The sequence below is a fragment of the Bacillus rossius genome, chromosome 5 (assembly GCF_032445375.1).
Source record: "Bacillus rossius redtenbacheri isolate Brsri chromosome 5, Brsri_v3, whole genome shotgun sequence".
In the NCBI taxonomy this organism is placed as follows: Eukaryota; Metazoa; Arthropoda; class Insecta; order Phasmatodea; family Bacillidae; genus Bacillus; species Bacillus rossius.
The window spans coordinates 15,357,535-15,382,722 of record NC_086333.1 but is presented as its reverse complement, the minus strand read 5'-3'; the positions used below and the strand labels follow the sequence as shown (position 1 = coordinate 15,382,722).

At 37.1% G+C, this 25,188-nt stretch overlaps 1 protein-coding gene across 1 annotated transcript in view; it reads right to left on the bottom strand.

The window, feature by feature from the left end:
• The window catches only part of LOC134531604 (MOB kinase activator-like 2), a 97,309-nt gene that overhangs the window by 43,064 nt on the left and 29,057 nt on the right, over positions 1-25,188 (bottom strand). Inside the window, exon 3 of the mRNA XM_063367347.1 lies at positions 3,425-3,521. Coding sequence (XP_063223417.1) covers positions 3,425-3,521 — 97 coding nt within the window. The remainder of the gene's footprint in view (positions 1-3,424; positions 3,522-25,188) is intronic.

Sequence of the window (25,188 nt, the reverse complement as noted above, 5' to 3'; positions counted from 1 at the left end):
TAGTCAGAAAACTACGGGACTGACTCCCCAAAGTTACACATGTAGTTTTCTTTTACTGGTCTCTTAATTTTTCGTTAAGTATTCTACCTGTATGTCTTACAAAATGTGTAGGGAAATAATCTTTGCATAATATAAATGCGCAGAATAACACTCGATAAATATATCACTCCATTTATCTTTATAAGCCCACCACAAATACATTGTATGACAAATACGACACCGCCTAACGGGAGATAGGTGCTTATGTATGGTTGGCTTGCCCACCCAGGCGTAACCTTTAATTCACGTTGCGTAACTTTCCACAAACTTTCCAAACCATCCTTTACTGGCAGTGAAACCGATGTTACTTCCGGATATTTACATTTTAATTTTTAAAATACTCAAGTGCTTATTTGTGTATCACCGCTTGGTTCACACCAATCATGTCATATCCATGATGTATTTTTCACAGTACTATTTATTCAACAACCTTTTCCATGTGAATTATCAGTTCATTTCTGTTACGGTATCTAATGTCAAATATATTCCTGCTAGTACAACCAACAGCATCAGACTTATACAAACGTTTGATTAGAGTCCTTAAGTATTTAATATGATTGTGCGCAGTTGATTTACTTAAAGCTAAAATGCGACCAACAAAGTGTGGCCTTCATGACATTCTGCACGCCGTAATACTTCTAGTTTTGTCTCAAATACTTGAACACAATGCATTACGCTCTCACTTGGAAGCCATGATACCAATATGGTTCTAACTGCAGGTGCTTTGTGTTTGTGCGTGCGAGTTCCCTGCCACTGGTTAGACTGAAGTTCATCACGGCTCGGCCTGTGGTCGGGCGACAACAGTACGGTCCTTTAAACTCCATAGCTGCAACTGAACTTTCCACAGCTGATGTTTGTACAGCAGCCAATAGCATAGTCAGACCTGTGCATGCATCTCTTGCCCCCTATATGCCACGGTAAATCTGTTGTTAACAGAGTTTAAGCAGACTTCGAGGCATTATGCCTGCCTTTTTTTTGTATGTGGCAATTTTGTGCTAACTGAAATATTCAGATGTGCTACTCAAGACTGGGGCAGTATAATTAAAACCGTGCTAAATGAATTTGCGCAATTTGAAGATATGCTAAGTGAGGGATTAGTATAAAATGTTAAATATAAACGGTAGAACCCTAACTCCAACTATAAAACTCTAAGAACCTCATACAGATGCCGATAAACTCCATGGCCGCCCTTCTCTTCCAAGAAAACGAAGGGTGTCCATGTGACAATTGCCAACCAATTACAAAAGTGAACAGTAAAATATCAGCCAATACTGGCACATGGAAACAGCATTTAAAACCAAACAATGGATTTTTTCCACACACAAGCAACGTCTGTCTGTCTCTCCACTCATAACTGACTAGCTGCCCGACCCGGCTTCGCACGGCTATACTAATGGAAAAAAATTAAGCCATATCTCCCATTTACAGTAATGGTAAATAAAAAAAAATTCAGTGAAAATTTATTACAATGCTGTATAATGTACCGGAGAGAAAATGAATAGCACCGATGGTTTCCCGACTCGTGCACGCAACGTACAACTGATGTACCCGTACTTCGCTACGGCAGTCTAAAGGCAGATCACTCTTGCGCCGCTCATTATACATGCCCCTCCTTGTGGGTACGCCACTGCCGCGCGATGCCCGTTGCCATGGAGACGCAGAAGGCATGAACAATGCAAAATCCTGTCCACATGCAGGCGAAGTACCCGCAAAATTTCAACGGTGATGAGGACTGCACTAACAATGAAATAGTCGTTGCCATAGAGACGAATGAAGCATCAACAAAGCAACAGCCGTTGCCATGGTGATTTCTAACCCAAAACTGAAAATTTTGATATATTACGCCCCCGAAACTCCCCTTGGGATCGGATTTCCGCAGAATCCGTTCTTAGTGAGCGTCTACATCACAAAATGAGTAACTATGCTAAATTTCAAGTCAATCGGGTGTATAGTTTTAGAGATCTCGTGATGAGTGAGTCAGTGAGTGGTATTTCGCTTTTATATATACATATATACACACACACACACACACACAAGTCCTTGTCAGAATTGTAACGGGAGAGAAAAATTATTGATGGTCCGAAAAATGAAAATTAATTAAAAATAATAAAAATAATTCAAGTAAAAGAAAAAAAATTAAACACAGAGAGAGGAAAAAAAACAATAGTTTAGGTTTGCGATTTAAAGTGATAAAAAGTATTTAAATACTAATTGAACTCTTATGAGGGTACTGATTGCTTCGTTGTTAATATCACACGGGTGTTTTTTACTTGTATGGGAAAATTAAGAATGATAAGGCATCTAGTGTGTGGCAACAATGTTAATAGGCAATAGGAAATAAACTTCTAGCGCCTGCGGCTTTGTCAACACACACTTTGTACGTGTACTGCATGTTGTATCTAACCCCCTCCAACGCATTAGATTCTAAATTGGACTTTTAGTAAGGATCCCTATGTTATTGATAATATAATATAGCCTACAGCCTTCCTCGATAAATGTACTATCCAACACTGAAAGAATTTTTCAAATCGAACCAGTTGTTCCTGAGATTAGCGCGTTCAAACAAACAAACAAACAAACAAACTCTTCAGCTTTATAATATTAAGTATAGATAAAAACATTGCATCAGTCTGAATTCTAAAACCTTCAAGAAAAATCCCTGTATCGACACATTTTCGAATCAAATAAATATGACAAAAAATACTTTTAAAATATGTGAAAGTGCATAAAAACATAATAAAAAAAATAAACAAAAGGGTAAATATAACATTAAGTGGCTTATTCACCATAAAACCAGTAAATAATCCCAAATACCAAAAAAGCACAAAACAATGTAAATTATTATCATAAAACACACTACAAATGCACAAATAATTCTGAAAAGAATAAACAGGTGTTACTTACATGCTATCAAAAAATCTCAAAAGACATTGAAGGTGATCAGGAAACATAATAAATCTTTAATAAACTTATTTAGAAAGTGGAGAGGGCAGTGGCTTGGATTGCTGCAAAGTCACAGTGGCAATACTAATGTGGATGTAATTTTGTAGTCAGACAAAACAGCGTAGTTTGATGAGCATGAAATCTACATGTAGAAGAAAGTTTAATCAGGGCAGATTATCATCAAGATCATTTTTCACAGGCAATACAGAATTTACTTGAGAAGTGAAAGAAAAAACCCAACTGCTCGTGAAATGTTAGCTCACTACAAGGATGCGTGACCACACTGAGCTAAATAAAGAAAGCATGGCCAATGTACAGGTAAAAGTAGATAAAAACTCCTAGATGATAGAGAGGCATGAGTCATGCCAAGGCTGCAGCTAGCATGCCAAGCTCCCTCGGCCGTCGCTGACGAGCAGCGGAACTACGGTGCAAGAGAACTCACCTGTATCCAGGGCCGGTCATGTCCGGGCAGCCAGACATGGTGCAGAACTCTGATATGGTTCCGTACACCAGGTTAATGTGATCGAAGAACGCGATGGCTGCAACAACACAAGTCGCTCATAGCAGTCGAGAGTACCTGAGAATAATACACAGACCTAGATAACACGTGCCAAACAACCACACACTAACCACATCCAACCACATCTTCCAGTAGTGAACCCACAGCCAGCAGGCTCCGCTGATCACGAACCCCTTCCCAACCAACATGTGCATAAGTTGCCATGCTCTAAGTGATATCATATTCTAGGTTTTTTCAAGGATTATAAAAGTTGAATCATAGAGTGTTCAGAACTAATAAAACTTGGTGTGTCAAATTTAACACATAAATAAAAAATAAATAAAAAGGAAACTTATTTATACACCAATCCCTTACTTAGCATGTCTTCAAATTGTACAAATTCATTTAGCGCGAGTGTATTTTTACTGCCCCCATCTTGAAAAGCATGTCTGTAAATTTCAGTTAGCACGACATCGCCACAAGCAAAAAAAAGTCGGGCATAACACCACAAAGCCTGCTTCAACTTGGTAAACAACAGATGTACCGTGGCATACAGTTAGCTATACGAAGGGGGAAGAGATGCGCGCGCAGGTCTGACTACGCTATCGGCTGCTGTACGATCATCAGCTATGCCAAGTTAAGTTGTGGCTATGGAGTGTAAAGGACCAAATGTTTTTACGTCCGCGCATATGCCGCCGGGTGGTACCGTTGTCGCCCGGCCACAGACCGCGCCATTGTGAACTTCAGTCTAGCCAATTACAGGGAACTCACACGTAAACAAACACAAAGCAATGTATGTCCATTCGTCTCCTGGTAACCGTACGTATGCAAGCAACTACAGTTGGAATCATATCGGAATCATGGCTTCCAAGTAAGAGCATAATGCATTGTGTTTAAGTATTTCAGACAAAACAAGAAGTTTCACAGCATGCAGAATATGAAGGCCAAACTTATGTTGGTCGTACTTTAGTTTTAAGCAAGTCAACTGTGCGCACTATCGTACAAAATAAGGACTCTATTAAATGTGTAGCTATATACATTTGATGCTGTTGGTTGTATCTACTAGCGGGAATATATTTGACATTAGACACCGGAACAGAAATGAACAGATAATTCAAATGGAACAGGTTGTTAAATAAATGGTGTAATAAAAACGAAAATCACAGGCCTGACATGATTGGTGTGAACAAAGTGGTGATACAATTTAATTTTTTAATTAATTAAATACTTTAATTTTTGAAAAATAAAATGTGAATATCCAGACAGTAATATCGATTTCACTGCCAGTAAAGGATAGTTTGGAAAGTTCGTGGAAAGGTAGGCAACATGAATTGAAGGTCACGCCCAGGTGGGCAAGCCAACCATCTGACTTACGATAAGTACATAACCACATATCTCCTGTTACGCGGTGTTGTATTTGTCATACAATATATTCAATGGTAGGTTTATAAAGATAAATGGTGTGGCATACTTATCAATGAGTGTTACTCTAAGCATTTATATTACATAAAGAATAATTCCCTACACATTTCGGAAAACATTAAGTAAATTAGCCTTGCTATTTATAGAGACTAATGCTTCAGAATATGCGATTTTGATTAACACTAACATTTTGAGAAATGCATTAGTTCTGCTAAGTGAGGGATTTGTGTAAATGTATTTCTCCTCATAAAAATATGGTAACATTAACATGGTGTCTTAAGATGAAAATATGAATTTAATAAAATAATTTATACAAAAGTCAATCTTAGATGTAGGTTTATAGCAAGACATATCACTTGAATGAAACTTTTCGCTGACTCAAGTTGTCTGTACTCTGTAGGCTCCCGAAAAATGGTGGGGAATAATGTCTCTAATATAAATCAATAGTTAAAGATCTTGCTTCTGCTTTGTTCAAAATGTCTTGTAGGCAGTTGCTAAAAATGTGGTATATAGTTCAAGAATGCATCTCCAGCAAGAGACCATTCAAATGTATTGCTTAAGGCTTTTTCTCACTAAAAGTCATGACTAATTAAATGTCTGGCACACATTTTTAGCAATAACAGAAATAAAGATAACAAATATAATTCCGGCATTAATTAACAGGGTAGCATTTTCCGTGTACAACTGAGGGTTTTCCATAAATTGAGTTTCTCCTGTTTTTTTTTATTTTTTTAAAAACTGTGTTGAGCTTGCAGTCATTACCGTAAGTGAAATCTGGAGGAAGGATAAACATGCAGAGCAAAAGAAGACTACTGATGACAGGTGTGTTATTTTTTACATCGGAAGTGAAGTTCACAGTCAAAAGCTGTGCAAGTGATGCAGTTTGTAGCCATGACATGTAGTTTTTAACTAAGCTGTTCGCAACTTGCTAGACAAGCATATAATTCAAAGTTCACAGGTTCCTCCCACATTTTAAAGGGTTAATTCAAGAATTCCTGATTGCTGGTCGGGTGGCCACCTTTCGAGTGCACTAATGGCTGGCAGTGACACACCTGGGGAAGAGGAGTGCAGAAGCCGAGGAATAGGAGGGAAATGAGGTATCCACTGCTGCATATGAAGTATGGAAAAATAATGATACCTTAGTGCAGTGACAGCAGGACAGCAGGTCAGTATAAAGGAGACTTGTGCTGTAATGTGCATGAGCAGAGGAGGGAAAAGGTAAACAATTTTGTAAATTATGCTTTTAAAATGAGCATATTCTATTGTTACTAATATAAAAGTTTAAGCAAAGCATACTTAATGGGGGGCTTAGAACTAAAAGTAATCCCAAAAACAATAAAACTGATATTGTATATTTGACTGCCAAAAAAACTCTTGAATTTAACTAAATGTAATTTTACATGTACGAACAAGTAATTTGTCTTCTAAAAGTATTGGGAAAACATAAAATAAATTTTAAAGCTTATATTTGCATGAAATATACAAATTAATAAAGCTTTTGAAGTACAAAAAAATTTACATTTTGAGGCTTAAAATTTACTACTATATATAACTCCAGCCAATGCAGCTTAAAAAATTAAGTGCATAATATATGCACATAGCATGTAAATAAATCTAAGTGAAGATCACTACACCTTTTCTGGTTGTGTTTCATAAGTAAATACAAATGAGATTACGCGTGTATCCAAGAATAAATACAGCACCAAAATGGATTCTTGAAAACATAAGGTGCTACAAAATACAATAGATACTAATACTGGACAGCTCGCACTGTTAAATTTGAAAAGGCAATCGCCCAGTGCTCTGTCGGCTTGAGACAACACGTGTGTTTATGATTATTTTTATGTTAAGAAAATTACAATGTCAGGTGGTATTTGTGCAGTGTATAACTGCTTCAGCTATTTAGTTACAAACTGTAAAAAGTCATTTTTCAATTTTCCAAAGGACATGACATTTAAGTTACCATTTACACATTTAAATTATTTATTGAAATAATTTGGAACCATAGTGATTAACACAGGTTTGATTTGAGTTATTTTATTTGTCTTTGCAGCTGCCAAAAATAAGTGCTTGAAATCAAAGAGATTATTTTGAACAATATCTTGTGCCAATCATGTGCATTATAGGCACTTTTTTTTAAATAATTGAGTTTTTTAAATTATCTTTAATTAAATTCTTTGCTCCCTGACATTTTATTCAGCCCAGCATACGGCCAGGCCAATTCTTTTTCAGAGTTTTTTTCTCTCTCCTCTCTCTCTCTCTCTCTCTCTCTCTCTCTCTCTCTCTCTCTCTCTCTCTCTCTCTCTCTCTCTCTCTCTCTCTCTCTCTCTCTCCAAATTTTTGTATCTTAGAAGTTTCTCTAAGAAATAACTTAATAGTAATTAGCGCACTAAGGAGAGGCGTAACAATCTTTAAAAAACAAGGACCGGAACACATGAACCAAAATTACAAAGTTTGTGCCGACCATTTTCCATTAGGCTGCTTCAAAAACCTGAATTTAGCACCCCTAAGTATGTAAAATTTACATCATATTTATAAAGTAATTCTAAAGGAGAGCTTGTTCTATGAAAGAAAAACAACACATTTATGCTTCAAACTGAATTTTTTTTCCCCACTTCCTTACACGTTTTTGTATCATTCACTTAAGAGAGAGTTGAGATACTGCCAAGTAGTTTACCAATAGCTTAATGTTTTTAAAAGTGGTAAGGTTAATTAAATAAAGAGCATCTACCCTTGAGAATGATTATTTAGGTTAGGTTACCTACATTAAAAACACTTGTGGCATTGCAGACTACTGCCCTTTCAAAATTTTTAAGTTATTTTGTGAGAGGTATGTATGTATGTATGTATATATATATATATATATATATATATATATATATATATATATATATATATATATATATATATATATATATATATAGTAAGACCTCTATTTACGTCGTACCGATTTACGTCGTTTCGGATTAACGTCGCTAATGTTTGAGTACTCATGTTTCAATTTAAGTTGTCGCCGATTCACAATAACGTCATTTACAATGACCGTAAAACTTTATTCTAACCAAAACACCGTATATAATTCGTTAATAATTCTTTGTTTTCTTCAGTAGTTAATTTATGCTATGTAGCGTAAGCTACACGTTCACCGCCTTATCTTATCATACATCATGAGGGACGCTTCCTGCCATGGAGGTAAGTAAGAAGTTAGGGAGTGGTTGTTTGGCGTGGATGCTGAAGTCATTTTGCTTTTTGGGACACGCCCACTAATGTGACCAAAACAAACGGCGAATACAAGTTTGAAATAAAACAATGTCGTGTTGTGCTTATGGTTGTACAGGGTGTCTACAGGCAACAGAAAAATTAATTTGGTGACTTTTTGGTGACCTTTTGGTGACCTTTTCAAGAAAAGTTGATACTTCGAATTACACGTTTCATTTTTAGGTAAAAAGTTTTCAGAAACGTTTCACATTATACCACACAGAAAAAAGGAATATTTTTAATGCAACTTATTGACTATGTAATAACATACACTATTGAAAATAACGAAAAAGCAACAAAATATACAAAAAATTTTACACAGTTTTATGTGCTTACCTTTTAATAGTCCCGGGTGTTAGCAGTTGTTATACAAGACCACAATTTCAACACTGGCCAAAAAACACTGACAGTTAATATTTAAATTTGTAGGCCTATGTGTTTCTGCACTGTGGATATGGATAGAAACATAATTCATAATTTTAAGCCTGCTTTTTCAAAAATGTTATCCTATCCTCCATGCTGGTCATTTCCTCCTTATGCATTTCTAACATCCTGCGTTTTGTAGCTTGCAGTTCCTTCAGTTCTGACTTGGCTTTCCTCTTTGCTTCTACTTCCTCATCTTTCTTCATGTTTTTCATCCTGAGTGCTTCCTGTCTCCTGGCAGATGCATTCCTTACAGAATGGATCATTTTTTTAGTGATTTGGACATTTTTAACTCCACCTTCTGAATGAACAGAATCATACACACATCTCTGTGCTATCAAAGAGGCTTCCGACAAGTTTTCTACCAGACATTCTCTGTTCACTGAAAACCCCCTCTCAACTGCAGCATTGCCATGAAACATAACTAAAATCTTCTTGCAAAACTGAATCAGGGCAGCATTGTCCACCTTCGCCATAGAAATTAATTCCAAAACAAGGGCATCCAATTTTTGAGACCTCCAATCATATGTCTCTATAGCATCTTTAACAGCTGCATTGTCACAAACAATCAAATAATCTCGTTTGATGCAGTCTGCTACATGTGGAGCCATGTGTCCATTTGACACAAAAATGTCTAATGCAGTGGTAATGCGTGAGTTTCTTAATAGACTACTTCTGATGACTTCAGGCGATAAACAGGATGCTCCTTTAACAATTTTACTTTTGAGTGGAGACTTCACAGTAAACTTTGAAAATATATGTTGTAAGTAACACCTGCATTCATTTCTAAACAACAACACTACAACCTCTTTAAGGTCTTTGCATGCTGCTTTGGCACCAAATCCTATATCTATATTGCTCACAGCTTTCAAGACATCTGAATTGTATACATCAACATTTGTCAGCTGAACACCCGATTTGATGTCTTCTACCACATTTTTCTTCAAGATGCGAGTGCCAATGCCTATCAAGAGAGACAACGTATCTTGATAGAGCAGCGGAAATAATGCATCATTGGACTGGAATTTCGTTAGAAAAGGCTCTAGCTGCAATGAAACTGATAGAAGAAATTCCAACTTTGCAAACAATAGCTTATCTTTCAAGGCTTCTTTCACTCTTACATAACACTGAGAATTCGGGGGATTTTTCTCTACTGCACTGACATATTTCACAAGTGATGGAAACATCTCAATGGCTCTTTGAAGTACTCTTGAATTTTCAACCCATCTAACTTGGCAGAACTTGAGTGGGAAAACTTCAGAAGCAGTCTTCAGAGTGTATTCAGCTCTTCTAACCGGAAAATCCCTGAACAGATAGTACACAGATCGCAAAAATTCATGTATTTTCCATCCTACTGTAGTGTGTGCTGTTTTATAAGCCCCTTGCACAACATGTAAAGGGCATGTTCCAGTATCAAAAGACTTTCCATTTCCATCCAGCTCGTTACCAATACTGTCTTGCAAGTCACGTAAAAACTTTAAGTTCACGTTAGGCCCATCAACAGATACTTGCAAAATGTGATTTAGGGGCAAACCTAGATTGGCCATAGTAGTTTTGAAAGTTTCCAACAAATCTTTTGCTGTTGCTCGTTGAAGAAATGTTGATGTCAGGTACTTGGTCACAACTGCATTGCAATCTTCATCCCAGAAACGTACAATCAGATCCATTTGACCTTTCTGACTAATTTTATTTAAACTTTCATCAAGGGAAATAGCAAAAAAATTTGCATTTTTTACTTCATCTACAAGTTTACTTTGAAAATAAGGTCCAAGACCATAAGTAATAACATAGGACAATTTGTCCTTTTGCATCATGAAATTTTTCGCAATCAAACTATCGGGGAACATGTACGGAAACAGTTCAGAACTTGATCCTGAGCCACGTGAAGACCCATGAGTAACTACTTTATTTAAAGCCCAAACAATTTCTGCCTTTGCTACGTCATCCTTCAAAATGAAATTGCCTAGGCCTATGCCAGAAGTACCTGCACATTCAGTTCTTTTAGTATCACTATTAGTTGTTCCGCTAGAACAGTCATTCTGTGTTTCAGTGTTCATTGGTGAAGTGCCTGTTGCCAACACACATGGAGCATCATTTTTCTTAGAAAATGGCAGTAATGTTTGCTTACCTTTAGAGATTTCCAGGAGTTTCTGAACATGTTTTTTCCCCTTTTCATAAACTTTAACACAGTATACACCACCATGGGAAATACCAAAGTCGCTTCTACAAATAGTGCAATAAGCTTTGTATTGTGACTTTTCTACAGGCCTAAGCCAAGACGTCCAATTTCCTTCTATTGCGCAAGGCATTTTGAACCACTGATCTTGGAAACTGCACTTTCCAGGCATTTCTTTTATATTTCACACATGTAAATACATAAACACGTGAAGACGTGTCAATCAGAATTTCCAGAACTTAAGTAAATAATTAACTGTAACTTTTTGTTACAACAAACTCTTCTATGTTCCTAAATAGCACATGATACATAAAAGTCAAGAAATATTTTGCACCAATTACAGAAAACACCGTTTGGCCGATCTATATTTAGTACCACGTGCTAAAACGTTGCAGTGGCGATTAATTAGAAAAGCACACATCGATTTACTGGTAAATAACGCACGGAACATTTTTACTATAAACTCAGTTAAGTGGCACACAAACGAAAACGTTTTCTTTCCGGTTTTATATTCACAAGAATTACAACTACATGACGTTATAATTAGTAAAATCCACGCCACTTTACACAACACAAGTCGGCAGCCATTACAAATCTACGTACAAATCCAAACATCCGTGTTTCGAAGACAAAGGAAACAGCAAACAGGAAAGCACTATCGATTAGAAGATATCAACGTCTGCTTCCGCGAGACTATCGATGCGCATATGTCGATTTCTACACCCGCAAACTATCGATTTGTATCGAAACGTTACGTACGACGGGTAAATAAACATTAATCCGTGACTTCCACAACAATTGCGCCACTTTTTCGGTACTTCCGTGACCAGCGCTTCATTTTAGTTACTTTTTGGTGACTTCCGTGACCTGTAGACACCCTGTTGTACGAATAGGCTAGCGAAAAAGCAGACGGGAATTACATTTCACAAGTAAGTTTATATCAAACCAGGAGCTTCTATTATTGAAGTGGTGAGATGAATAAGAGAAGACAAGACATGTCTCAAGAAAGTTCCTTTTGAACGTCAAGTGATCTTGTTATTCCATTCAAGAATAACTGTTTTACCTATTACAAATCAGAAACATAAGTATTTTTTGTATTTATATGCAGTCTTAGTAAGTATTGATTGGTTATTGCTACATAGTATTTATGTGTGTCATCAAGTAAGGGAAACCAAGAAAAAGTCTTGACAAAAATAATTAGGTTTCCTAGAAAAAATTTCTATTATAGAGGTATTTGATAAGCCCTCAATAGAAATGAATTTTATGTTTATTATTTTACTTCTTACTTCTATGACTTTGTCTTAGTCCTGTTATGAATTATATTTACCAGTATTGTATCTCTATGGTCAGGTCAATTTGGTTTTACTCTTTAAGTATATTCATGTTTTATCTAAGTAATAATTTTATGAAATGTCTTTGCAAACATTTGTTAAACGGCGACGAATAGGAAATGAGCTTACACCTTTTAATATTGTTTTTGGGTCATTACTGAGGAAAGAGTATATGTGATTGGACGCTCGACTGCGCATATATTTTATTTAAAGAATTTAGTATTTCCAGTGTGATTTCGGAGAGTGTTCAATAGAGAAAGCTTTGACTGTTTGAAACAAATTGGAACTGGAGTTTCTGTTCTACTATCATGGGAGAAGGATTAGAGAGAAAGAGCTCCGTGATTTAGTCATAAATGAATGTAAGAATATCACGTAAAACATTGGTACGACGACTGAATAGCTAGAATCTACGTGAAATTGATGATTTTATAATAAATACCGGAACTACACAATGAAGAAGAGGTAGTTACCGATGTTCGAAGCTCTACTAAAGAATCGACGACGACGATAAGTTTTGACTAACAGCATAAATAGAACTGGATCAACAACGAATTAAGAAGAAAAGAAGAAAAGGACTATCAATCTTCGAGATGGAAGGAGTTCGACAGCGGTAGACGGCATCGTAGACGGTGTACCGGAGGACATCATCCTTCTAGACGACTCCAGGTGACCGACGCCAGTCCTGCTGGAGTACCAGCAGCACGAGAGGAGGTGCATCGAGACGGAGACCCAACCAGCGACATCGGAGGAGAGTGAGATATAACCAGCAACATCGGAGGAGAGACAGGGGTTCGGAGAGGTTTTCCACAGCCTCTTGGTATTGTAACGACGCGACGAGGTTTGTTTGCCCCATCCCCGAATTAACAAGAACAGCGAGAAGTTACCTGTCCTATTTTAATGGCAAGATATCTTAAACTATGATGTTTACGATCAAGACCTAATTTGAAACTCGCAAAACAACTTAATACTACTTAACTACGTAAAGACTTGTAGCTTGTACATACTGGACCTGGTTAACTGACATTGATCAGTAATATGTACGATATCAAAGTTAAAATCTGTTAAAGTCATTAATTGTCTTGAATGTTTAAAGAATAGCCCCAGGTCCAGAAGTCTTGAGACAGTTTGATCTACCGAAAGAGACTGAGCTAGTAAAAACAAAGAAAAGACTAATTTGCCAGTTAAAATGTGTTTCAATAATATTTAAAATATTGACTGATAACCAAACTATTATTCAGTGATACAATTACGTAAAACGTAATTAGTTCTGAAAGACATTTAAGTATAACGGATATTGAAATTTTGTTTAATGAAAAACCTATTTAAACATGAATAATTGTCTCAAAGGTATTTGTATGTTGCTTGCTAATCATTGACTCTGTCACTTTTCATGTTACAGTTGGATATGTTGCAAAAGAGTATTGTCACCCATACAACCATGATTTTGACCCTAGTAAAAAGTTAAAGTTTCATTATATTTTATTTTTCCGATTGATAACCATACTTACATATCATGTGTATGTTAAACCAGATAGACAGAAATATTTAGCTTGGATTGTCTTGAAAGAATAATTAGTTTTTATTACACTGAGATCAGCAGTCATAGAGAAGTTAATGCTTTTAAACCCATTACTTATATTTGTTGATTTTAAGGTCAGAATACTTACACCAAAGAGAAGGAGACATACTGCTAAGGAATTATACGACATTTTATTGTTTGGTATTCACACTGAGTCAAACTACACCAGTACATACAACTTGAGAATAATTTATTTTCACTATCAACATAACAAGACATATTTTAGTTAATATTCTGTAGAGGTTAGTAGTTGTGCTACATACACAATCACAGCACTAGTACTTTATAGAGTTTTCACGGCGCCCAACTAGACCACATTTTACATTATAGATATTGGCATTTTAGGAAATATACTCCATAGAGTAATTCTGAAAATACTTATAGAATTTTTGATCACCCAACGGTGGCACACCCTTTTGAAATTTTGGTCGCTCATCCTTGGAGCTGTCTGAAAAATAACAGAAGAAAAGGGAAAATTTTGAAAACACTTCAGAATTTTTGGCGCACAACGTGTAAGCCAACGTTAGGGACTATTTTATGATCTTTTTTTGAACAACTCAAGACACTTTGAAAAATACAGACAGTAATTTTATTTTGTCAAGATGACAGACACAGGTAGGAAGTCATATTTTTTGAGAGGTAGCAATGACACTTCTGACTCTAGTCCTGAACGAGAACCTAGAGAAGTAGTACCAGAACAGCACATCGAGACTACTGGTATGGAGTCACAGCAGGAAATGGAGTTGGGTCATTCGCCGCCGACACCAACTGTTACCCTAGATGCACTGTTCCAGTTCATGAATAAGGAGAAATTAGAACGGGAGCGTAAAGAACAGGAGGAGAAACTAGAACGGGAACGGGAGAAACAAGAACGGGAGCGTAAAGAACAGGAGGAGAAACTAGAACGGGAACGGGAGAAACAAGAACGTGAGCGTATAGAACAGGAGGAGAAGTTAGAAAGGGAACAAAAGGAGCGAGAAAACGCCGAAAGACTAGACAATTTAGTGCAAGTCTTAAATAACACTTTAGGCAGGATTGCAGATGAAACAGCAGAAATCAGGCATGACTTAACTGAAACACAGCACGAGATGCAACAGAAGTTTTCCAGTGTACACACTCGTATTGAAGGTGTAGAAATATTCAGTAAACGCACTGACGATAAAGTAGTACACTTAAGCGAGCGTCTAACAGGAAGGTTAGATATGGTAGAGGCGAAAATAGGGGAAATAGAAAGAGAATCCAGACACATCGCAACATTCTCGCCCCAACTAACGACTCACCACACTAGCGAATGTAATACCGACAAGGAAGACACGCCGGTAAACAAATCGATAACGATAGAAGCCGAGCGAAATCCCGCGAATATTAGTACTGCAATTATGTCAGCAGATCCGGTACTTACACTACACCACCCTTCTAAGAAATGGTTGGATGACGTTCCAACATATTCAGGGAAAAGTAATGAAAACCCTCGAAGATTCTTAAATCAGTTTGGAGAATATTGCCACACATTTAAGTTAACAGACGCAGAAAAATTGAAATGCGTTAGCCACTGCTTGAAAAACACGGCATATTATTGGTGGGAGTTGGCGAAAGATTCGGTACACGCATACGAATCGTTTCAGAAAGCTTTCATATCCCAATTTTGGAATACTCGTATCCAAAGCAATTTGCGAATACAGTTGCATTCTGAAAAATTCGAAAATCGTAAATTTCAAAATTTAGAGGCGCATATCAGCGATATGTACGAGAGAACTCGTTATCTTGATTGCCGTATGGAAGACGAAGAGTTTATTGCCATGATAATTTCGCAATTACCACTCAATTATCAATTACAACTTAGTGGACGGCAATACAGTAATATTGTAGATTTCAAGGAACAACTGTTAACGTATGAACGACTCGTTAAGCTCGATAAAACGGTAACGCACAAAGAAACTAACGAGCGCAAGAACACGAACCAACAGACACCGTTATACAATAACTGGCGTAACCGAAATGAAGGGCAGAACAGCGGACACAAACAACCTCAAATTCACACACTGAACGTTGAAAACTGCGGAAGTAATTGGTATCACAATGGATATCGAGGTCAGCGATATGGTAACGGATTTTATAAACCACAGTACTATCGTCGTAGAAACGAGAAGCGACAAGACAGACGCGAAAATGAATCACAGTGGGAGAATAAACGTCAGGAGGGGACAGTTAATTTCAGAGAGAATTCAGGCGAAAATCGAACAACGAAAGAACGATCGGCAAATTACAATAATCATTCCGGAGGTCAGTACAGCATAAATGCACAAACGTTTGTACCGTCTGAAAAAGGGAACAGCTTTAGCACCACCATTCACGACGCGCGACAAGGAGAAAGAAATTCATATTCTATAGCGCCAAGTCACGAGCAAAGCAACACGGAATGGCCGCGCATGCAATCTAGCAGAAGCTCAGATACAAACCAAGGAGGTAATAACACATTTTTGATTTCACCGAATGCAAATAATGGATTTGCTAATTTGTCACAAGAGCAAATTAGAGGATTTAAGGACAGTGCGGTAAACTAATTAGGGATGGCGAAAACCCGCTCCGCACGTCAGTCCCTAATTGTAAGTTAGACGGGGCTAGTATAAAATTGGATCCCGACGCAAATGACAAGAATAATTGTCGAAGCATACACACCATTATGTTCAAAGAAAACGAGCGTGAATTTTTACTCAGCGAGCCCACAGAAACCGAAGTTCAAGCGAAACAAGCACTATGTCCGGAGATATCGTTAACTTTAAACGGAGTTAAAGTGCCTGTACTATTAGACAGCGGCGCAGAGATATCCTGCATCAGCGAAGACTGCGTAGCCATGATAGAGAGCACCGGAATATCATTACCGAGAATGCCAGTACCGATTTTAAAGATTTTAGGGGTTACATCAAGGGCTAGTCCCATCATTAATCGTCAGACCTTATTGGAAGTAGAAGGTTTAGGTAGCACCAAGTACATTAATGTATTAATCGTAAAAGGATTGGCTAAACCAGTAATTTTCGGTGTAGACTTTCTAACTAGCCATAAAATAATTTTGAATTTTGCAAGTTGGATGGTAACTGCTATGGATGACACAGAAAATACGAAAACTACTGAAAATTGGGAAGTTTCGGAAAAATGCATTTTGAATAATACTGTACACAGTTCTACCAGTGTTACTCCATATGAAGCGTTAACAGGAAAAAGATCATTGATAATACCGTCATCGTTACTACCGAGACATCACGATGAAGCTCTGGCCGCAGAAGATAAAGAATTAGTCGAGATACAGAAGGAAACTGAAGAGTTGGTCGCAGCCAAGTTGACATCCACGGCGGATCTTCGGAGAAAATACCAGAAAGATTCCAGCAAGATGAGTTTTAATTGTGGAGATTTAGTACTCAAGAGAACGAATCCAGTAAGCCAATTTTGGAAGTACGTTACTAAGAAGCTATTTCTACTCTTCGATGGACCATATATGATCACGAAGATTATTAGAAGTAACTGTTACGAACTGTCTGACATTAAAACGAAACAAGTAATAGGACACTATAATATAACGCAGTTGAGGAAATATTACACTCCTGTAGAATAGTATACACTGTTACACATATGTCCGTTTGAAGACATATATCGGTGACAATACTCTATGTTTGCAAGTAAGTATGTAAATAAGGTCAATAATATGAAATGTAAATTTTCTGCAAATAATTAGAATATAGATGAGATGTTTGTATGATGAGAAATGGTCCTAAGACCTATATCAGAGTATAGTTCGTTAGTCACATTTCTGAAGGGGACTATTCTATAGAGGTATTTGATAAGCCCTCAATAGAAATGAATTTTATGTTTATTATTTTACTTCTTACTTCTATGACTTTGTCTTAGTCCTGTTATGAATTATATTTACCAGTATTGTATCTCTATGGTCAGGTCAATTTGGTTTTACTCTTTAAGTATTTTCATGTTTTATCTAAGTAATAATTTTATGAAATGTCTTTGCAAACATTTGTTAAACGGCGACGAATAGGAAATGAGCTTACACCTTTTAATATTGTTTTTGGGTCATTACTGAGGAAAGAGTATATGTGATTGGACGCTCGACTGCGCATATATTTTATTTAAAGAATTTAGTATTTCCAGTGTGATTTCGGAGAGTGTTCAATAGAGAAAGCTTTGACTGTTTGAAACAAATTGGAACTGGAGTTTCTGTTCTACTATCATGGGAGAAGGATTAGAAAGAGCTCCGTGATTTAGTCATAAATGAATGTAAGAATATCACGTAAAACATTGGTACGACGACTGAATAGCTAGAATCTACGTGAAATTGATGATTTTATAATAAATACCGGAACTACACAATGAAGAAGAGGTAGTTACCGATGTTCGAAGCTCTACTAAAGAATCGACGACGACGATAAGTTTTGACTAACAGCATAAATAGAACTGGATCAACAACGAATTAAGAAGAAAAGAAGAAAAGGACTATCAATCTTCGAGATGGAAGGAGTTCGACAGCGGTAGACGGCATCGTAGACGGTGTACCGGAGGACATCATCCTTCTAGACGACTCCAGGTGACCGACGCCAGTCCTGCTGGAGTACCAGCAGCACGAGAGGAGGTGCATCGAGACGGAGACCCAACCAGCGACATCGGAGGAGAGTGAGATATAACCAGCAACATCGGAGGAGAGACAGGGGTTCGGAGAGGTTTTCCACAGCCTCTTGGTATTGTAACGACGCGACGAGGTTTGTTTGCCCCATCCCCGAATTAACAAGAACAGCGAGAAGTTACCTGTCCTATTTTAATGGCAAGATATCTTAAACTATGATGTTTACGATCAAGACCTAATTTGAAACTCGCAAAACAACTTAATACTACTTAACTACGTAAAGACTTGTAGCTTGTACATACTGGACCTGGTTAACTGACATTGATCAGTAATATGTACGATATCAAAGTTAAAATCTGTTAAAGTCATTAATTGTCTTGAATGTTTAAAGAATAGCCCCAGGTCCAGAAGTCTTGAGACAGTTTGATCTACCGAAAGAGACTGAGCTAGTAAAAACAAAGAAAAGACTAATTTGCCAGTTAAAATGTGTTTCAATAATATTTAAAATATTGACTGATAACCAAACTATTATTCAGTGATACAATTACGTAAAACGTAATTAGTTCTGAAAGACATTTAAGTATAACGGATATTGAAATTTTGTTTAATGAAAAACCTATTTAAACATGAATAATTGTCTCAAAGGTATTTGTATGTTGCTTGCTAATCATTGACTCTGTCACTTTTCATGTTACAGTTGGATATGTTGCAAAAGAGTATTGTCACCCATACAACCATGATTTTGACCCTAGTAAAAAGTTAAAGTTTCATTATATTTTATTTTTCCGATTGATAACCATACTTACATATCATGTGTATGTTAAACCAGATAGACAGAAATATTTAGCTTGGATTGTCTTGAAAGAATAATTAGTTTTTATTACACTGAGATCAGCAGTCATAGAGAAGTTAATGCTTTTAAACCCATTACTTATATTTGTTGATTTTAAGGTCAGAATACTTACACCAAAGAGAAGGAGACATACTGCTAAGGAATTATACGACATTTTATTGTTTGGTATTCACACTGAGTCAAACTACACCAGTACATACAACTTGAGAATAATTTATTTTCACTATCAACATAACAAGACATATTTTAGTTAATATTCTGTAGAGGTTAGTAGTTGTGCTACATACACAATCACAGCACTAGTACTTTATAGAGTTTTCACGGCGCCCAACTAGACCACATTTTACATTATAGATATTGGCATTTTAGGAAATATACTCCATAGAGTAATTCTGAAAATACTTATAGAATTTTTGATCACCCAACGGTGGCACACCCTTTTGAAATTTTGGTCGCTCATCCTTGGAGCTGTCTGAAAAATAACAGAAGAAAAGGGAAAATTTTGAAAACACTTCACTATGAACTAATTTTTGCAAATCTATAGTTGAATGGATATGAATATTAGGGAAATTGTGGGTAAATATTGCCCCCTATGAGAACAAAAAATACAAAAATATAATTTTCAATTTAAATATATCTTCACTAGCATTTTATAATCCTCACTGATCTCAAAGAAGCTTAAGGCACACATTCAAGGCTAAAATTGTGGGATGAAAAATAATTAAAACGTAGACAGTATAAATATATAACACTTGGAATCGCTATAGTAAAAAAAAAGTTGCAAATGTAATCACTGCAACATTGCTGCAGGTAGGCATGTGTGCCCTCTGTTATTACTGTTACTTTACAGTACTGGCTCCTAAAGTGAAATATTCATGGAAAGGACTAATTTAGCTCTGAAGAAACTACTGGTATGTTTACTATTGCGTGGCCACTGCAATAAATAAATAAATATATAAATAAAATGCAAAAGTTGTAGCATGTACAAGTTAATATAGGCGAGTGGGCTCGTGACAGCTAATCCATCCATAAACATAGGCCTAATAATTATGACGAGAATTTAAATATCAGTTAATTTGTTAATTTCGTTTACAGTAACATGTAGGTAATAAGCTAATATCTTTAACATGGTAATAGTCCGATAAATGAAATGACGAAAAAAAACCTTCTTTAAGCACAAATAATGTAAACAATGGTACTATAATGTTATTGACACAACATACTGCCTAAATAACATCAATGCACCCTACCTGAATGCTGTCAAGTAAGCAATAAATTAATTTTATAACCCATTTCGTCATTACATATATCGGGATTTATTGCCTTATTTCTACTAAAAAATCACACGTTACAGTCTTGCAACACAACATTATATTTCATTTCATAATCTTAACAAGATATACTTGCACATATACGCCGTTGGTAGCTAATATCGGATTAACAAAATACAGTATTCTGCATTTAAATGCATTGCAACCAGTGATGTTTTGCTCTCACAAGGGGGCGTGGTCGCTTTTTGTTTTGACTTCAACTGTTAACACAGCAGAGATTACACACACCTACTCCCTAACTTCTTAACTCCATGCTTCCTGCTCTCCACTCGGTGATGCAATACTACCAGCCCGCCCGCTCGGCCACCCACGTACCTCACACGTAGAAGTGTTATCTACTTCCCGCAACGACACAGCATTTTCTCCTACCCCTTTTCGTCCAACTGCTTGGCACTTCAGTCGCTATGATATCATTGAGTTGGCCGGAGTTTTAAACGTGCCGTTGTTACGTAAAATGATATAATTTATATTGTTTGCGACGTAAATTTAAAGTAGTGTTTCTCATGAAAAATATTTTACATTGATTTTTATTAGAATTATTCCCGTACGTAAATTGTAAGAATTGCGCCGCGCTATTGTATAACCTCTTTTAGGTGTTTATTACTTCATGTGATTATTTTAAATCAAGGGCTCTCAATGTTTGTCATACTTATAGTATGTACTTTTATTGTATGTATGCATTTCTTTTGACTTTGTTCTTACCAGCCTCCAAAAGAAAAGTTGTTTTCTCCCGCGAATGACTCAAAGTAAAATCTGTGTAGCGCTAAACCACTTTGTATCCTTACACTTTGAATGCATTATGCGTTTATATTACGTACAGTATGTACTATATATCTGTTTTTATATTTCAATAAATAAAGGTAATAAAGCAGCTGGTTAAATAACCATTCTAAAAAGCTGAGAAGTACTAGTTGGACTTGTTTCCCACGCTGTCGGTTGTCATTTGCTGATAAAATTGCCCGTTGTCACGTCTGTATGCCAGCGCTTCCGTCCGACCTTGGGCCGTGGCCGGCCGGTGGCATGAAACATGGCTCATTTTGCGTCGTTTCTATTTACGTCACGGTTTTCAGGAACGTAACCCCGACGTAAACCGAGGACTTACTGTATATATATATATATATATAGGTTCAAGGTCATGGTGACCTAGTTTTGTATTTGTATTTTACTGTTGTTAATATTCTGAAAGTTATTGATATTTAATTATTTTTATTTAGAAAAGATTTAAAATTTATTTTTTATTGGTTTTCACTTTGTTTGTTAGGTTAGTGTTTAATTATTATGTAAAGAGAATGGTTTGTGAAACTAACCTTAAGTTCTGTAGACAAATTGTGTTGGATAACTGAGCCCCTGCTATAACTGAGGCTATAAGGGGTTTACTGAAAAGTCCCTTCCCTTTCAACAAGTTCGGTAGCTAGGTAGAAAAAATATGAAGATTGTGAAGACTATTGTATTACAGCTAGTATAAATCTGTTGCAATTTCTTTGATGAAGGGGCGGGTTACAAGATATACTGAATGTTTGAAACATTGAACAAAATAAGCAAATTTTTATTTCTGTTTGTAACACATTTTCTTAGTGTTAAAGTTTGTAATAATTGAAATATCTATATTAATACAGGTTATGCTGTAATTTTTCGATGTGATATTTGTTTTTGTAATCTTATGAATACTGGAGGAATGCAATAGATAAGTAGTAGAAATATAGAAATAATAAACCGTTTTTTGGCATGTGTTTTATTATATTAGGAAATTTGTTTAAAGTTAAAATAATTTATGTTTTAGAACATGATAATAAATATGTATAAATAATTTTCTTTGAAAATCAGCTAAGTAAAAATTTTGAGAAATTAAGACTATTATTTTGAACTGTAGAAAATACCAGTTACTAAAAATTGTAATGAATAATGAGGTAATCTTCACAGAATATTTGTTGACACTTTCATGTTAAATTATTTAAACACAGGTTATTAGTGAAAGAATATTGATATATTTTAATGCACTTCGAAGAGTCTTAACTATGTAATGATGAATTTTGATAAAGGGTTTATTATGGGTTATTTTTGTGTAGTTCTGTTTACTTATTCATTATTTGTCACATTCCTACCAAGAGCTGAGGGCTTTAGCGATGCAAGGACATAAATGGTCGCTGAGAGTACGCAGACACCCACTCCATCGGTACCAAGAGCGGGCAAGCACTACCTGAGGTCGGACCCACAGCAGGTACACACATCACAATTGGCCAACATACGTAAGGTGAGTGAGCAGCACACTTGCAGGGACCAGAACAGGACAATACTGTGCCGCAAATTAACGGTTTTCTCAGCACCATCTTATGTTTTCGTTTATTCGTACTTTTGATCAGTGTTCAGTGGCTCACATCTAATTTTATTTATTTTCTTAACTCCAATGGGCCCTTATTATTTAAGAAATAGGCAGTCGGTTCACCCGCTGCTAATGCTACAGTGCTAAATGGCCGGTAGTGTAACATTAGCAGCATGTTGGATTTTCCCCGCCTGCCATCACGTACAACTTCATGCACCCAGTGCAGACGCTGCATCTTTCGTTACATCCGGGCTCCCGTTTCTGTCGCACCAGACAAGCACAGTTCCCAGCATCATCTAGCATTTTCCCCCAGCCATGCCTGTGCCCCAATTTTTTCTCGCCACGACGTTGGCATGACTTCCCTGTTCTCTCCCCGCACCCTAGTGTCACCCACCATTTTTTCACCAGCGCCTCCCCCCCCCTCCTTCTTAACCTATTGCCAGCGCAAGTCACACTGCCCTGTGCGACACCTGTCGGATGGTTCACTAACTTAATTAAAGCACTCTGTAGTTTCTCTAGGCACCCCCAGGAGGCACCACTTACTGTGGGCTTCCTCCTATTTGTACTCCCCCCCCCCTTATTACTCTAGGCCATCCTATTGGTTTGCTCTCTCCAGTTTCTCTTATTATCCAATCAGAGTGCCCCTCCTGGGCCTACTATATAGTTAAACTCTATTCCACTATCCCCCCCTTGAAATCTTTTCAACCCCTAGGGGAGACATTAATTATGCTCAGTACTTGACCAAACTTACAGCAGTTGTATTGGGACTTCCGCTCGAGACTCTTATAACTTATGGTGCCTTCACGTAAAGCATAGTATCGGAATGACGTCACAAATTTGGGAATTTTATTCCCAAAATCTCCTTCCATGTTTCATGCAATAATGTAGTGTTTTAGTTTTATTTGTATGTCTTCATCTGTGCTTATATATATATATTTTTTTTATCTTACTTCAGTGATATCAGCGAAGATGTAACTTCCAGATATCCCTCCCTACCATAAAGCGTGGGTCTCAGTTTTGGAGCCTAAATGCCTACTTCTGGCCCTGTCTTTCGGCTCTAATCTTTCCAGAGAAGTTCCTGCTCCCAGAAGCTCGCATGCTTCAGTAACGGCCTGTGAAGCACGTTGTTTTGGCATCCCTGAACAACTCTATCTTCATGGGTGGTGCACGGCACATAAGTCAAAAAGGAATGTAAGCCTGATCCAGTTTGCTTTCTTAACAAGTAAATTCCAGTGCTAGAACAACTAATTTTGGGTCCTATGAGCCCTTAAACATGTGACAACTAAACATTTACCGTGGACGTATTAATGGCTAAAATATTCTAATTTCATGGTAGTTTTATAACTTGAATTCAATAATGTAATAAATTTATTATTTTATTTTTGTAAGTTGGACCACATTTTCACATTCAAATGTTAGTTTAGTACATGTGTACCCACAACTACGTTACCATTCCAGAGAGGTCACTAAGGTTAAGCGCAGTGACATAGCTTTACTCTTTGTTACCGCTTGCGTGAGTGGGCGAGACGTGAAATGCTACGAAGGGTGCTTGCTGTGCAGTGTCTCGCGCTTGAACTTTTTTTTTTAACTGTGGAGTAACCTTTTTTGTTAACCAAGGGGATAAGATAATTGGCTTTGCAGTCAAGATAACCATGAGCAGCAGGTGTTAAAATGCTAAGGGGAAAGGGGTGGGTGTGGGAGTGAATCTTGATATTATTCTGTTGCATCTCATCCAATGTGTCGCACCGTCACACTACTATGATTTCGGCAAGTATGCATTTACTCCCAAAGATGTTCACTTTAGGCCTGGTGGCATGGAACGGAAAAACAATATGAAGAGGCTAAGTCTCACCCGTCATAAAGTGGAAAGCAATACTAACAAAACTTAACACTCCAAAAATGATCTTAAAATTCACTGCCTTTTCCACCGTTAATTCCTGGTCACGCCCTGTTTTTTATGGTTGGTAGACACCTGAATGTATTTTATCCCTTCGCTCGGCGAGCCTTGCGGCTGGAATACAGGGTCCGGAGCATGAGCATGCCCTCACACCCAATGGCTACAGTGGAGACTCATGACACTGTGACTGTGTGACTGGGTGCTTGATCTGCCACACATGCCTTAGTGAATCCTCACACAGGCCCCAACTGACTAAGATAAAATTGCCAGACTATGTTCACAAGTTGGACGTCACATGATGCCTAGTGTCTTGGTGGGATGGGATACAGGGGTGGCTGATAGTGGGTGAGGAAGACAGGTGGTAGGGATTACTAGGTAAGGGCGCCATCAAACGTATCGAAAGTGAGGAACTGCGTGCTAGCCCGTGGCGAGGAAGAGATGGTAATGGTCCTCAGGATCATGATGCCACAAGTGGCAGTGGCAGGCAGCA